The sequence below is a fragment of the Pyrgilauda ruficollis genome, unplaced genomic scaffold, assembly GCF_017590135.1.
Source record: "Pyrgilauda ruficollis isolate IOZ18807 unplaced genomic scaffold, ASM1759013v1 scaffold311, whole genome shotgun sequence".
Taxonomy (NCBI): Eukaryota; Metazoa; Chordata; class Aves; order Passeriformes; family Passeridae; genus Pyrgilauda; species Pyrgilauda ruficollis.
This window is the reverse complement of record NW_024524501.1, coordinates 88,304-104,765: the sequence shown is the minus strand read 5'-3', so window position 1 is coordinate 104,765 and position 16,462 is coordinate 88,304. Positions and strand designations below refer to the sequence as shown.

The window sequence follows — 16,462 nt, the reverse complement described above, 5'->3', positions numbered from 1 at the left end:
ACTGATGTAAGGTATTTCCATTTTTAAATGTGTACCAGAATTTTTTTTTATTTCAGAAAAGCTCTGAATGTTGAATGTATGTAATTCTCCAGGAATGTAACAAGTTGATAAAAACCACAGCCAAGTCCATCCTCCTTACAGAGAAAAAAAAAAAAAAAAACCAAAAACCAAAAAAAAAGCTGGAATTTCTCTTTTGGATATTTGTTTTGCAGCATTCTACGTCTTAAGGCAGAGAATAGCCAGCCTAAGGTGCCAGCCCAAAGGTTAGCTGAACATATTTCTTGAAATACTTTTGGCAAGTTTATGACTTGGAGTTATGGCCTTGAAGTCATAAGTTTACATGAAAATTTTAATATGTGACAAGAAGGTAATTTTTTGTTGTTTTTCATTTTTTTAACCATTTGATTTGGGGAAGATGAGGGGGGAAAGAAATTAACAGGGCTATTTTATCCCAGACACCTATACAATGATACACTTATTTTCTAAAATATGACGCTTTTTCCCTTTTCACTTCTTTTCTTTATTTTACCCTCAAGCCCTGTGCAGTATTTTTCTGTTTCTGCAAATTGTTTGTACTACCAGCAATGCATTTACAAGCTGTCAGACTTAGGAGGCCTAGTTTGCTTTCATGGCACTGAATCATGTGCAGTGAGAGGTTATTTTGGGATGGCTGAGGCACTTATTGCCCCCCACTGCCTGCTTTGCACTTCCACTACAGGTTCTCCTTCCCAGAACAGGGAAACTTTACAGCCCTTGGTGTCCAGTAGTGTAGAACCTGGCAAATTAGAGCAAAATGAAATCAACATAGTTTTCTTTGGTACCCAGGGCTGTAGTCTGCTGCTGCTTAGGAATTGATGTGTCTTGTTTGTTCCTGGCTCACTGGGGAGGTTCCAGAGGCCTGGAAGCTGGCCAATGTGACACCTGTTCCCAAAAAGGGTGGGAAGGAGGATCCTGGTAATTACGGACCAGTCAGCCTGACCTCAGTAGCTGGAAAGGCAATGGAACAGTTTATACTGGGTGTCATCACACAGCACTTAGAGCATGGCCAGGGTGTCAGACCCAGCCAGCAGGGCTTTAGGAGGGGGAGGTCGCGTTTGACCAACTTGGTCTCCTTCTATGACAGGTGACCCCCCTGTGGGATGCAGGAAAGGCTGTGGATGTGTGTTTGGACTTCAGCAGGGCCTTTGGCACTGTCTCCCACAGCACACTCCTGGAAAAGCTGGCAGCCCACGGCTTGGACAGGAGCACTCTGCTGGGTTCAGAACTGGCTGGATGGCCGGGCCCAGAGAGGGTGGTGAGCGGTGCTGCATCCAGCTGGGGCCAGTCAGCAGTGGTGTCCTCAGGGCTCTGTGCTGGGGCCAGCTCTGTTCAATATCTTTATTGATGACATGGATGAGGGGATTGAGTCTTTCATTAGTAAATTTGGGGATGACACTGAGCTAGGAGTGTGTGTCCATCTGTTGGAAGGTAGGAGGGCTCTGCAGAGAGACCTGGAATTCCACCCATCAGGATGGATGGACAGAATCCAGTAGGATAGTGTTTAATAAGTCCAAGTGCCGAGTCCTGCATTTTGGCCACAGTAACCCCCTGCAGTGTTATAGGCTGTGGCTGGACAGTGCCCAAGTGGAGAGGGGCTTGGGTGTGCTGGTGGCAGCCGGCTGAACTTGAGCCAGCAGTGTGTCCTGGTGGCCAAGAGGGCCAGTGGCATCCCGGCCTGTGTCAGGAACAGTGTGGCCAGCAGGAGCAGGGAGGTCATTCTTCCCCTGTACTGGGCACTGGTGAGGTCAAATCTTGAGTGCTGTGTCAGTTCTGGCCCCTCAGTTTGGGAAGGACATTGAGAGGCTGGAGCGCGTCCAGAGGAGGCAACGAGGCTGGAGAGGGGCTGGGAACACAAACCCTGTGAGGAACAGCCGAGGGAGCTGGGGGTGTTTAGCCTGGAGAAAAGGAGACTCAGAGGTGACCTTATCACTCTCTGCAGCTCCCTGAAAGGTGGCTGTGCTCAGGTGGGGGTTGGTCTCTTCTCCAGGCAGCAGCTGACAGAATGAGAGAACACAGCCTTAAGCTGTGCCAAGGGAAATATAGGTTGGATATTCGGTGAGAGTTTTTACAGAAAGTGTGATAAGGTACTGGAATGGTCTGCCCGGGGAGGTGGTGGAGCCACCGTCCCTGGATGTGCTTAAAAAAAAGACTGGATGTGGCACTTGGTGCCATGATTTAGTTGAGGTTTTAGGGCATGGGTTGGACTCGAAGATCTTGAAAATCTCTTCCAACCTAGAGATTCTGTGATTCTGTGCAATTCTTTCATTCTTTTTGTGCTCCCTGTGGCAGAGGCATGAGTCTCAGACAGGGAGGAGCAAAGCACTCAGCCATTCATCTCTCTGTGAAATCAGCTTTGTTACTGATACAGAAGTTACACTGCTGAAGCCAGTGGATGTTTTATATTCGAATAAACAACATATCAGTAGGACTCAGTTTGTCTTGTGTCACCACACAGAGACACTCATGCTATCCTGTTTCTACCTGTTGGAATTCCGTAGACACATAAAAAAATTCAGGTAACAATCAGGCTTTTGAGATGATAAGCATCATTCTTTAAGCAGATTTAGTGAACCACTTGAAATGCAAACAAGAAGGTTGATAAAGCATGAAATATTTCTTGCTTTTCTAATTTTGCATGTGCTAGATCAGATTTCTGCTGATTTTTAAAATAGAGTGTTTAAGTGTATAAGCATTAGATTAACTTCTACTGACTTCATGAAATCCTGTTGATTTCAGTGTTACCCATGCTTAAGTTATGCATGCTGTGTAGTGCTATTCTGAATAGCAAGGCATTCATAAACCAGGGTCTGGATTTGTCTGCGTGGTTTAGAAACACATTTGGCAGCAGTCATAGCCAAGCCAAGAACTCACTGCAGTGAATGGCCCACACTGCTTGCAGTTTGTCACGTTAATGTGCTGTTACCAGAATCATAAGTGCAAACTGAGTAACTGATTTACTTGGGCGAGTGTTGGAGTTGTGCATGAAAAATAAGGAGCCACTTAATGGAATGTATGTTTCAGATAAAAGACTTGAACGTTTTGACAACATGAATGTCACAAATAAGGGCAAATAATTTCTGAAAAAATACTCAGGCATTAGATACTACCATTTTGTCCGATGTTTTTGTCAGTTTCTAGTTACAGAAGCTGGTCAAGGACATTTATTATCTTCCCCAAAAAAATGGAGTAAGAATTGTTGCGTGATGAAATTATCTGAAAATTAATACCCAGTTGTCCTAGTCAGGCTTATTAATCTCAGGAGAGATATACTAATTCACTTATTTGGGAAGCAAAGTCACTCTTTCAGAAGTAATTCCCTAATGTGAGTTATGGGTATGATGTGTTTTTACCACCTTCTAGTAACTTTGAGGTGGGATAAGCTTTATATGTTCTCTTGCAGTTGTGAGTAATTGAAGTATGTAGTTGAAGAAAAAAGAAGTATGCAACTCTGAAAGATCTTCAATGTTTTATTTTACAAACTAGCTCCTATCTTTGGGATCCTAGATCAAAATTACTGTGAATAAGGCAGTTTCGTTTTCCTGAGCATGTTTATTGATGGCAGAATTTACAAAGAATTGCAAAAAGTAAACAGAGAGAGACATGTGAGCTGCAGCTGACTCTGAGGGAGAGAAGTATCGTGGAACTTGGTGTTGTGGTCTGTGAGCACCACAGGAGGAAGGCACCCCGGTTCAGGGGGAGGAGGCAGCCTAGAGGAAAGCTCCTTTCACCTACATGCAAGTCTTGTTAGAAAGCTGGCACTGAGGGGAATGTAAGAGACGATCTGAAGATGGGAAATGTGTTCTGCAATCAGCAGTGTAAGGGGATCTAATGAAGTTTTGTGAAGGTGAATACTCTGTGTAATCATTTCTGGGCTGCTGCACAAATTACTTGCTGTGCCTGAGCAAATTGAATTTTAAGGAGCTGGGATCTGGAGTCACAATAAATAGGGGCCTATATGTTACTTGGAAAGAGAGGGCAGAAACAAGGCCATTCAGGCAGATGGCTAGCGTAGTTTGTTTCAGATGCAGGTGTTTCTGTGCATAATTTTAGACTTCAGAGAGATGAAAAAGAAGTTCAGAAATTGGGAGGCAAAGCAGAAAAAAAGAATGTAAGAATTACACTCAATGCTGTTTTAATGAAAAACATAGCTAGGAGTCTTGGAAAACCAAAGAGAATTTTAATTGCTAGAGAAAATAGCATTAAGAAAGCTCATGGATTTCCATTGTTGGCCACAAATGAAGAGGAATTAATCAGGTGGGAACTAGACAGTGAAATCTTCTGGTTAGCACTCCACCAAACAGTGTTTGGTAGTCAATAAAGATATCATTAATGTTAAAGTTCTAGAAGAGAAGGAATAGAGGGGACAGGTGGTAGTCACCCATGACCTCAAAAGTGGGCAGCTTAGTGCAGAGGATCTGACCGAGTCCGAGGGGTTCTTCCAAAGCAGTTGTGAGGGAGCTGTGTGCAGTGAGAAAATACAGATGACATGAAAACATCCCCCAGCATTACAGACCCATAATGAATCTGTTGAATGTGCTTTTCATTTGTTGTATTTGTGCAACAATTAAAAAATTATAATTCAGAATGACTGAGTAATGCTTGGATAACACCAACAGCAAGCAGTGGCTCAGAAGATTGGTGGCTTCTGGCTTTTGCATGAGCATAACGCGTGCTAGCAGCATGTGCATTTCACCAGAAATTCTCTCTTCCACTCTCCCACACTTGAAAAAAAGAAAAAAAACAAACAACCCATCATAAACCCAAACCTCCCATTCACATTTCAATTCCTTGTGTTATTTTTAGAAGTTTAATTTGTCCTGAAGTTAAAGTGAGACTTAAAATGTGGTATTTGTCACCTTATTTTGGAGGAAAAAGGTAGTTCTTGCCAACCTTGAAGATAGTTACTCAGATTTATGGCCTATTAAAGGACCCTAGGATACCTCCTTGAAGTTAATGGGAACTGAGAGCAAATCTTCACATCTGACCCAAGAAAAAAGCATTTAAAATGATCCAGCTGAAGTGAATAATCATGAGACCAGGGGTTTTTTTTTGCTGATTATCTCTTGAATGAATTGGTCAATAAAGTGAAAAGGAAAGTTTAGTTATAATTTATTCTATGGCACAGATTAAAAAGCAAGACTTGACCAAAGATGAAAATTGCTTTGCCTAGGTTTTTTTTCTGTTCATGTCAATCCACATTCCTACCCAATGGGAGTTCAGCTTAACAGCTTTTAGAGAGTAATCCTTGGAGATGTGGTAGGTCCGCTTTGATACTGATTCAAGAGTAAATTAGCAGTCTCATTTTGAGTGGCACTTGTCTATGCCAGTATAATTTTAACTTTTGTTTACAGCAGTTACTATTATAAAGAGTAGGAAGGTTTTACTGATTTTTGGCAGCCCTTTTCAGACCCTTCTGCACTTCTCTGCTCTATGTTCGTAAGTGACTGACTTTCTCAGCCTGATGTAGCCCTTCTGTCTACATTTCCTTCTTCCCTAGTAGGGAAGCAAGTGTTACGTAACAGGCTGAAATCCAGGGACATGGGTTATTTCAGTCATTGTAAATGTGGGTCCCTTGGAAGGAAATAATGGTTTACTGGTGTGGAGGAACTCTTAAATTCTCAAGAGGCAAAAAGTAGTAATTGGGAGACTTTTTTTTCTCCATTACTTGTGAGTCTACTTGTTTTCAAAAAAGTGCAGAAACTCCATTTGTCTGTGTGTGAACAGAGTGACTGAAGTATTCTCTTCTGTTGTATCTGGATCTTTGCAGGAAAACAAGCAGAGTGGAGAATTAAAGCACCCAGTCACATCAGCACACGTAGGGTATGCTCTGACTCATCCAAACAGCTGAAATAGTTGTCTGCTATTAAAAGAAAGGCTGAAAGTCTGGCTTAAGCTTATTTTTGTACCTGCATCTGGTTGTTGCCAGTGTTCAAATAGAGCTCATTGGGAGTCAGTGAGTGGATTTACTGCCTTGTATGGGCAGCTTCTCCTTTGAATAAGGATTTTCATGCTGGAGATGGCAGGGCTGGAGCTGACCCACCCCTCTGGGCCTGGTCACTCTGGTAGGGGTCAGTAGGGACCCCAGCCAGGCATGCAGACTTGGCTGAACCATCTGATTCTTTAGTCCTGAGCACCCTGCAAAGCCCTCAATAAAGTTAATAGGAAGATGCACAAGTTTTATCCTGTGGGTGGCTTGATTCCTCATAGGAAATGCCATCAGATTTATCTGTGGTGTTGGCTGACCTACAGATGTTGTTAAGCCTACTGCAAAGCATTTTTCTCCTGTATAAAGAAATTCTTCAGTTGTAATACTCTATTGAATTTCAGCTGTGTCTAAATAAGATTTGTAATGTTGAAGTAGCCCAAGTTCGTAGAATGTACTCTAATAAACAGGTTTTCCTCAAGAACCGTGTTTGGCAGCAAACAAAGTTTTCCAAATACCCACTTAATGTGCAAAACCCCCAGTGTTTTATGATGACTGATTTTATGGACAGTGGTTTGCTAGTTATTTGGAAGCTTTCCTTGGAATAATAGAGATTTTTGTCTTCAAGTATGAGAATTTTTTTTCTCTATCTGAGCTGCTGCTAATGTACAATCTGTACAATTGAGGGAGGGACCAAGGCATAAAAAATTCAGCTAAAACTAAAGTTGCCACAGGTTCTTCTAGCAGTTACTGAACTGTTACACTTTACACCAAAGTGATCCCATGGTACTTCTTGTTCCTTAAAAAGAACTGATTTAAATAAGTGTATCCCACTTCACAATACAGATCTTCTATAAAGGGCAATTGAAAATTCAAGCACATTTCCAAAGCATATTTGTAGTGATTTCTTTTCTCTACTGCAGTGTAGATCACAACTTTTGTTTTTCCCTCGTTGCTTTGAAGTCATTAAGTTGGTCTTCATAGTTCTCAGTTTGCCACCAACACCTCTGATTGGACCTGGGTCTGTGATGCCAGGAAAACAAGAATCCCAGCATCTAAATAAACTCTTAACAAAGGAGATCCTTTTTTCCTGTTTATGGCCATAGTGGTTAAAAGAGCAGTAAGTGTTTCCAAGTACAGTGTTCTACAAGTGTCTCATGGGGGATCAGTTGCTCTCCAGTCAGACCTGTCCATACCCAAGGACATACTCCCTGGAGCAAACCCTTTTAGTGGTCTGGGAAGCTCCTTTCCCTTACATTCCATTGAGAGGTGTTTCTAAATACAAATCTCATTTCTTTGTTTCCAGACAGTGAAAAAAAAAAAAAATCTTGCATTTCTGTTGCCTTTTAAGATACTCCTTAACAATTGTTTGGAAAGAGACTTCACCACCATACTAGGAAGACGCATCAGGAGCAGAGCTGTAGATTTAAAACAAGGTTTTATGGTTTCAGGATTTATCACTTATTATACATATATACTATGCTTAAACAAAAAACATGCCTGATAATAATGGGAGACCTGAAACAGTCCTAAATAAAGGCAGGCCTAAAACTGGAGCAAACTCCTTCTATGCTAACAGTTGCTTCTCTGGATATATTTGTGGGAATTGCCACTTCTGGATGCTTTGAATCTCATGGAGAAGATTGTCAGAACATTAAAGATATATTTGCATGGTTCTTCCACAACCAAAACAAATATCTTGTTTCTTTTGTTTCATTTCACCCTGCTGAACAGCTTGGCTAGAAGGCAAATTACATTTTTGAGTGCATTCTGCAAGATTTCTGTTAAATTATGTCCTTGATACATCCAGTTTTATGATACAGCCTGTTGTTGTCAGGTTAATATTGCGGCTGGATCTGGTTAGTTACTTGCAAATTCCAAATGATACTGTTACTTTGTAAAATGAACTTTAAACTGGAGTAAATAGATAAATCCTGGTTACAGGGTATTCAAGTTATGCTACCATCTGATTTCTGTCTATTTTGTGTCTATCTTGCTTTAGCAGAGAGCTCAGCGGGATTGTGTATCTGCATTTTGTCATATAATGATAAACGACATCTTAGAGCATAGTAAATACTGCATTTTTCCAGTGGGTTTAAAAAGTTGGTTTAATAATAGAAAAACATTTCTAATGCAAAAGACTTAGAAATGCTGTTTAAAATTTACATCTGTCAAATGTTTTCAGTTGCCCAGGAAAATATTCCTGTTGGATAATCCTACATCAGCAAAAATGTATTTGTGCATGAATTCTTATATTTTTTCAAAAGCAATGCTTTTGTTATTGAAGCTTTGAAAGCTTGTTTTATGAATTTTGTGTCATATTGACAGAGAAGCCAAAAATGGCTTTCTATTATTTCTTGGAGTTCTGTATTTATTTTCTGAATATAACATACACACTACTTCTATTTGTTAGGTAGTTGCTGTTTATTTCAAAGTAATTTGAAATAATTAAAATATTAAAATTATTGAAATATTCAATAATTTCAAACACAGTCAGCTGTGACTGGAGTGGAAAGATAATGAGTATTCCTCTATTTGCAGCTATATGCCAGCCAGGGTGCAAACACGGTGAATGCATTGGGCCAAACAAGTGTAAGTGCCACCCAGGATACACTGGAAAAACTTGCAACCAAGGTAAGAAAGAATTTATTTTTGAAATCATGGAAGTATTGTTGATCTCTGTACCCACCCCCACCAATGCTGTTTGTGTCCCCTGTGTTTATGGAGTAATGAACTCATATACCAGATCTGTTCCTGCGGCAGCAAGTCTGATATTTGGAATGAAATTTGTAGAGAGATTGACATCTTCAGTGGGATGACACAGGGGAAAAATTGCTTTCATTCAGAAGAAATCAATGAGATTAACATATAGGATGTAGTTACCTGTTCTCCTTAATCAGAAGCAAATCATTTAAACCTTAGGTCAGGATTGTTTTTTGTAAAGTCACAATTTTCAGATTTGAATAGCGAAATAATATTTGTTTCGTTAAAAATCTCATAATTAATGCATTTTCATTTTAGTGCTCCTAATCCTGAACTAAGTTGCATTAAACTAGTAAAAGGTTGCTGTAAAGATGAAGTTTCTCTTACTGGAATATCAAGTTTCATTGTTTGGGGTTTTTTTTCTCTAAAGTTATGTCCAAAGCATGTAATATTATAAATATCATAAACAATTAGAGAATTGTAGTATGTGATTTTTAGACTTTGATGGCTAAGACATGTTCACACACAAAGATGTCTCAAATATATCTCTTTTGCAGTTGTCTCTGCCTACAGGAAAATTTGTGCATTTTCTGAGTGCTGAGGAAAGTATGCTAGAAAAATGTGATGTTTAGAATGATTTTCTTCTTTAAGGATATACTCTGATAATGCTAAATTTCTTATGGCATGTTGATTTTTAGACTGAATTATTTTCTTTAAAAATAGATACCTATTTATTTTCAGATTTACTAATCCTTCTCAAACTGATGTAAAAATATGTGTTGTGTTTTTCAGTTTTCTCAAAAGTTTCTGTCATCTCTTATGTTATCCTGTCTTTTTTTCCCCCTTACTCTGGTTTGACATTTTAAAGAATGAGTTGTTATAATTTTATTCTACATGTTTTCGTCAGTCCAAAACTGTTTTAGAAAACAGTGCAGTGAACTAATAGTTAGATGTATGTGTAACAGTTTTTATAGGTAGTAAATAGTTTAACAATATTGAAATAATGCTTTGCAAATTGCTGGAGGCTTCCATCTTGAGCTAAACTATTTACTTGCCACCAAATGCTAAAGATGGAAAAATGTGATGGGTTATCAAAGGAAGCACTTTGGGCAGTGTTGATGAAACATTCTTGCCTGGTGTTGGTGACAAAGCTGCCCTGGCAGATGCAGATGAGGTTTCTGAGATGCCAGCTGGCAGTGGTGCCCCAGTGTGCACCAGTTCAGGCGGCTGCTGCTCTACTGCGTGGCGAGACCCTTGAGCTCTTCCTGGGGTCATGATCTGCATTCTTGCTGTGTGCTGATTCAGTGTTTGGGTGAGACTGGAAAGTGTGCAGTGAATGCAGAGTCTGCTTTTTGCTGGGAGGAGATTCAAATGGCACAGGATAAATGCGACCTATGTCATTATACCTTAATACAGCACCTGCCCTGTTCAGCCTGTTGCCCATTTTCTCCATCCTGTTCTAGAATAGTAAGAACTATTCTATACTTCTAGAACCATACTTCTAGAACAGAAATAACAATGTTGGCAGAGGAGATGTTGGAGTTCCCTGCAGAGGTGGAAGTGTTTCTAGCATGAAATCTGGGCTGTGAAGTATGCTCATGTTCTTGGTGAAAGGCGTTCTTTGTGTACAAGCTCTGATAAACAGGCTTTACATCTCATCTGGTCGTGTGCCCCATGGATCAGGCTGTGCTCCTGGGACTGATCCAGGAGATCAGCCCAGCCTCACAGCAGAGCTGTTCAGCCCTGACTGTGTGATGATGCTGGATGCTTGTCCTTTCCCAGTGCTACTGCAGCTGCTGTGACAATCTATACCTTGCTTTAGATCACTCAGAAGTCAAGACTACCTGATTCTTTTTAAATTATGTCGCTATCCTCAGCAATCAAATTGCAATGACTGCACAAGAGCTAACCACGTGTTCTCCCTACAGCATTCATATCTCCTGAATGGCTTTAGTGTTTTCCTTCTGGCTTTTTAATCCCAGCTTTACAGCTGTAAGCAGTGGAAAAACAGAGTCATGTGAGAGAAAATGCCCTCTTCCACCTCTCTTCATTTATAGTGATAGTAACAGAGCTCATACTTTCCAAATATGTTCATCAGAAAGTTGGTAGCTGCTCTTGAAATAAAAACAAATAATATTCAGTAAACAAATACAAAGAGTTGTAATTTTTGCTAGCAATCTAAGGCACATACATGTTAACTTTATTTGGCTGGGAAAGGTTGTCTTTATCCAAAAAAATCTAAGGCTTCTTTTCTGTAACTTTCTATTTTCTTACCTTGCTTGTTCTAGGAAAGTGATGCAAAGTTCACTGCTTGAAATTCTTGTCAGCACTTGATATATATGTGTATTTATTAAGTGAAGTAATGCATGTTGCCATATTTTTATTATGCCTTCTCCCTATCATGTGAAGATGTGCAGCTGCACACAAGTCTACTTGGTCAGAGCAGTGAAGCTCTTGTGTTGCACCCCCTGGGTCATCCTGCAGGAAATGTAGCAGCGAGGGGTGAGGTGTTCCTGTGTTTTAGATGTTGTGCTCCTCCTTTCTGAAGGCTTCAAACAGGAGTGCAATTTCCTGCAAAGGGAGTGGAGGCTGATAGACTGGGATGTGAAAGCTGAACCTGCAGTGCCCTTAGCATGTGGAGCAAATAATTGATTGTATTTCCTTGGTGCTCCTGTGTGTATTCAGAAAAGTGTTGCCTCTGCCATACTCATGGTTGTCACTTGCATTGTTTCTTTCCTCTGCTCTTCTTTCAGAGCCTGCCTTTTTTTCTTTTCTGATTTCCTGCGTAAAGTGATGGTGATGGAAATTGTTTATCAGGTTAGATAAAGACAAAACTGTAATTTAGATGAAGTTGGAAGTTGTAGAAAAGGAGGGCTAAAAAAGTTCAATTTGGCAGCTGTTGATTAATCAGACTAAGTGAACAGAACTGTTCAGGTGATAGAAATCTCTTATGAGGTTGACATGGTACTGTGATTGCAACTGCTGGCAATGAAAGCTGATCTACTGTTTCTAATATGGTGATAACAGTTTAATTTTTCTGCTTGATTTCTGGTCCTTGTCTTTCTATTTTCAGAGTTGGGTAAATGTAGTATTGACTATTTAACTTCAGTGTTGCCTGATCCAAGTTACGTGATAGGCAAAAAAGGCAGAAAAAGTCTTGAGTGCTGAAGTCTGCAGAAGTTAATTAAAAGAAAATAGCAGAGGGCATTGAATCTGCCTAGAAATAAGTGGCCCGTGGTTGGGTGTGCAGTGAAGTTGGTCCAAGACCATGCATGGTGCAGCGCAGCAGGCAAAGGGGTCACATCCAGGTTTGCCAGCATAACGCTCTGTCCTTCCCTTGCACTCACATTTCATTTAATCCCTTTAGATATAAAATACCTGTGCTCAGCAGCTTGTGTTTGTTATAAACCTGCTTCCCATAGTGGCCAAAACAGTCAGTCTGCTTTTATGTACTCTGCTGCCTTGTGTTACTTTGAAATCAAGAGTGTGGTTTTACGTTGGCTGTGCAGTTGTAGGCAACGTGGGAAATTAAAATATTGAAAAATGAAATTCTCAAATGCAGGACAATGAGTGGACATTCCCACAAAGAAATTAAAAGGACTTGTTTAACTTTTTAAACTTTATACTATTCTCACACTGTGTTACTAATAGGTGTCTTTTTGTCAGTACCAGAGCTTTCATTTCTGTACTAGGAATACTTTGTGTCAAGTGGTCGTGTAGAATTCAGAGTCCTATGGAAGGATCCAGTATTTTAAGGCTCATAATGTAATTTATACTCTATGCAGGGTAATATACTGAGAACAGTCGTAAATTCTTATTTTCAACTTTGAGTCTGTGGTCATAACTCTGGAAGTAAGTGCACAACAGCTCTTTAGTAGTCAGGAGTGTCTAAACTTAGGAGCTGAAGTGCAGTGGAATTTAAACACTAGAACTTAACACAAGGCACTGTTCAAATCCTGCCTTGTCAACTTAATTTCAGTGTTACTTTTCCTTATTCTGTCCCTACTTCTAGTTAAGTATTTTATACCTAGCTCTGTTATGCCTTTATTTTGTAAAGTGATTATTTTTGTAGAAAATAGGGAGAATACAGATACTTTAGACTAAGGGAACTTTTTTTCCCCTCTTACTTCAAAATGATGGTTGTCAGTGAACTTCAGTATATTCAGTACTATGGGTTCCTTAGGGATACATTTATGAATTGAAATCAAATGCTAACAGTTTTTGAATGTAACAATGACTTTTTTAACAGACACATTGCATGTGTAATAAATATGTTAATAGACCTATAATGTCTGTCAGGAACTGCCCACTTCAGGTGTGCTTTACAGAAAAAAGAAAAAACAATACTTTTTGTGCTGCCAAGAGAAGTTTGCCTTTCAAAACATGAACTTTCATCTGCTTATTATTGGAGATTTTTATGTAAACCTTTTTTTGCACACAAAGGTTTTCACAATGAAAACTTGTCCTTGCCCTGTAGCATAATCATCTGCTGCATTTCCATTTGGCCTAGGCATATAGCTATAATCACAACTCCCAGCAGAAGACCCTGCTTTCACAGGACAAAATGTGCTTTCTTCTACAGCTGTTTCTCTCAAACCCAGAAGGTGCTTTCTTGGGAGTGTGGCATTGGTGCCTGCTGTGAGAAGTATATTCTCCTTGCAGCTGCTCAAACTTTTTCCCACTCCCAAAGTGTGAGAGCTGAAAAGGGATGCTGTCTCAGCAGCACGTGGTCCCCAGGAAGATGGCAGAGGTGGTCATCGCTCCTTCTTTATCCTGCACAGGTCCTGCTCTTATTTTGGCAATCTTTCCTCTCCAAAGTCCTGCTTTGGCTCTCCTGATCTTCCTCACCACTTGAGGAGAAAATATTCCCCTTCAGGTTTCCTGGAAACATCTTGTCCAGCCTTAACAGGTAGAAATGGAAAACCACATCCCTTACCGCTACCCTCTTGCAGAAGAGGGGAGCAGGAAGTAATCTTGTCCTTAAATATGCTGCTCTTCCTGAGACCTCGGAAAATGAACTAAGGGGGAAGGTTCTGGGGAGGGCCACGTCTGCATGATGCTCGGTATTCCTTGACCCCATGAAGATGGAAACAAAGTAGGCCAGAAGGCAGCAAGTTTAGTGATACATGTAAACACACTTAGGAGCTCTCAGGAGCAGCAGTGACAAAACAGGCAACATCGTCGCAGCTGAGTTTGGATTACATCGGTGACCTGTAGTGTGATACGTGTATTTTTCTCTTGATGTCTCTGCATTTTACCAATCAAATTAAAGGGAATATATTTCTCAGTTTTAGAATGCCATTTAGAAATATTTTGCCTGGAAAGAGTGGGATGAAGAATGTTACTCTCACAAACCAGTGGATTACAGAGTTTCAGGACAAATTTATAATCCAGACATTAAGAACTTGTAAAATTCCAGGTGTAGTTGTCTAGAATCAATGTTTTCTCTAACTTCACCTCTACAGTGAATGTAACTTTTTTCACTCCATTTACTACATAGACTCAATTAAGTTTTCTGAAAAGCAGTCAATGAATTCATTGCAGCCAGAGGTGTATTTATCTTTCTGGATCAGCATCTTAACCCTGAGCTTTTCCCTCTAGTCCACAGGAGGCATCTGTCACCTCCTCAGCTGGCATTTTATGAAGTGGCTACTGTGTGTGTATCTATGACATGATGGGAGCCTCAAGGCTTACTTTTCTGCTACATGGATTGAGTGACACTTGAAATGATGGTGCCACTGGGAGATGGCTCTTGGAAAACTTCTGGAAAAAATGGCAATTCTCTGTCTGCAAAAGACTGCCAGACAGCATGGTGCAATATTAGAGATGACGGTTGATAATTCATTTTCTTAGGTCCTCCCTGGCTGGATTTATGAATAGATTTATTATTTTCATCTTTGTTCATCACTGTGCAAATAAATAGCAGCAATAATAAGTGACAAATTATTCTGGCTTACCCAGACAAAATCAACACATATTCTTGGAAGAGAATTCTGAAAGAAATAATCTTCTTGTTTGAAGTTCTGCCTACTAATATGGAAACTGTAGGCTAAATATTTTCAGTTCAAGCCATGAATTCTCTATTAAATTGTAAGTCTGAAATGCTAGCCCTCATGGATGGTCCTTGACAAATACAGCTGGTGTCAGATACTTTGAGAATTTTCTAAATGATAAGGATTAAATTTTCTCTGTGAGATTATTTGAAGTAAGTTGGCATCAGCTTTCCCACCTGCCTCTGCCACTAATTTTGAAGCATGATAGTGAATCACTGAATTGCTATCAGAATCACTGATAGTGATTGCAGAGTGATGTTTGCTTTCTCTCTCCTCCTTCTTCCGAGTGCTGCCTGGTCCTGGATGTGACATCAATGTGAATAGTGGCAAGATGTGGGCAGCCTGAGCTTGTGTGTTGTCTAGTGAAGCAGCTGGCACTTCATCTAATGCTAATGCTGTCATTTTTGAAAAGACATCTATGAAACCAAGCCAAATAAGCTGCTTGCCTGGAGGGATGAACAGCGCTTCGTGCAGGATGGTTTGGACGCTTGCTATCGGCTGAGCTGCATATAAAAAGCTAATTGCCGTATTTTCCCTTCCTTCTCCAGCAGCCTGAACTGGCAGTTTTGCCACGCATGCCTTGTGTGTTTTCTTCTCCCACCCTCTTCCCTTGTGCCCTTCATTTCAGATCTGAATGAGTGTGGACTAAAGCCGCGGCCGTGCAAGCACCGGTGTATGAACACGTACGGCAGCTACAAGTGCTACTGCCTGAACGGCTACATGCTAATGCCAGATGGAACGTGCTCAAGTACGGCCAGCCTTGGTGCTTGCTCTTTCCCAGCTTCTCAGAATCCCTGCTGGAGTTTCCCTGGACAACTTCTATGAAATGAAATTGAGTCCTCAAGTAAAAGATTAATCTTGCTGGAAATTAGGCAGCCATACAAGATGAGCTCTTTTTTTTTTTTCCTTCTAGTTAAATTAGGCTGAAAAAAGCCAGGAGCAATTGTTTTGATTTTATTAGTTTTATTGAAAGTTTCCCCCAAAGCATTCTTCAGTGCTGTAAATCACTGCTAATTGGCCTTTGAGGACAAGTGCTTGCAGTTTTCATTGCAGCAAGACACCTGCATTTCTGCTGCCTTATGGCCTTATGAATGTAAATCTTTAATGCTGCAGATGTTGGTTGTTTGACTGGTATAAAAATTGTACTGCCATCTCTCCAGGGATCAAGTTCCTACTTGTTCCCATAAAAACAGTTATTTTGAATATCTGGACAGATGTAATGGGAGAGAAATTACCTTCAATAAGAGATATCCCATTTTTAAAACAGCAGTAACTGTCCAGGAGAGTCTGTAGTACATATTAGGCTTTATATTCTAGGGACTGCATTCAATAACACAACTTACTACAATTGTGTTAGTTTGTTTTTTTGTTTTTTTTTTTAGTTTGCTTAGAGAAAATATTGTACACTAGAGAAAATTTTCTTAGTTTGTGGAAAGAAGAATTTTATTAGCAGATGTTTTTTCCTCTTTGAACCATACAAGCATTTCCCCACTTTTATCATAAATATGTGATGTCTTAATTCTCCAAAATTTTCATTAATTTTGTAGCACTGATCACAGTCTCTATCTAAATGTGTTCAATTATTTTTCTCCAGATGCCCTTTCCTGCCTGATGGCAAACTGTCAGTATGGCTGTGACGTGCTGAAAGGGGAGGTGCGCTGCCGCTGTCCTTCTCCAGGGCTGCAGCTTGGGCCTGATGGCAGGACTTGTGTCGGTAGGTGATCAGATGTAGATTTAACATTTT

The 16,462-nt window shown here is 40.2% G+C and overlaps 1 protein-coding gene across 3 annotated transcripts in view; it reads left to right on the top strand.

The window, feature by feature from the left end:
* NPNT (nephronectin) overlaps positions 1-16,462 on the top strand; it is a 49,100-nt gene that overhangs the window by 8,886 nt on the left and 23,752 nt on the right. Inside the window, exons 3-6 of one of the 3 annotated variants that reach the window (XM_041474199.1) lie at positions 213-263; positions 8,504-8,596; positions 15,347-15,466; positions 16,313-16,432. In XM_041474199.1, the coding sequence (XP_041330133.1) occupies positions 213-263; positions 8,504-8,596; positions 15,347-15,466; positions 16,313-16,432 (384 nt within the window). The remainder of the gene's footprint in view (positions 1-212; positions 264-8,503; positions 8,597-15,346; positions 15,467-16,312; positions 16,433-16,462) is intronic. The other 2 variants (XM_041474200.1, XM_041474201.1) reach the window with 2 other exon arrangements.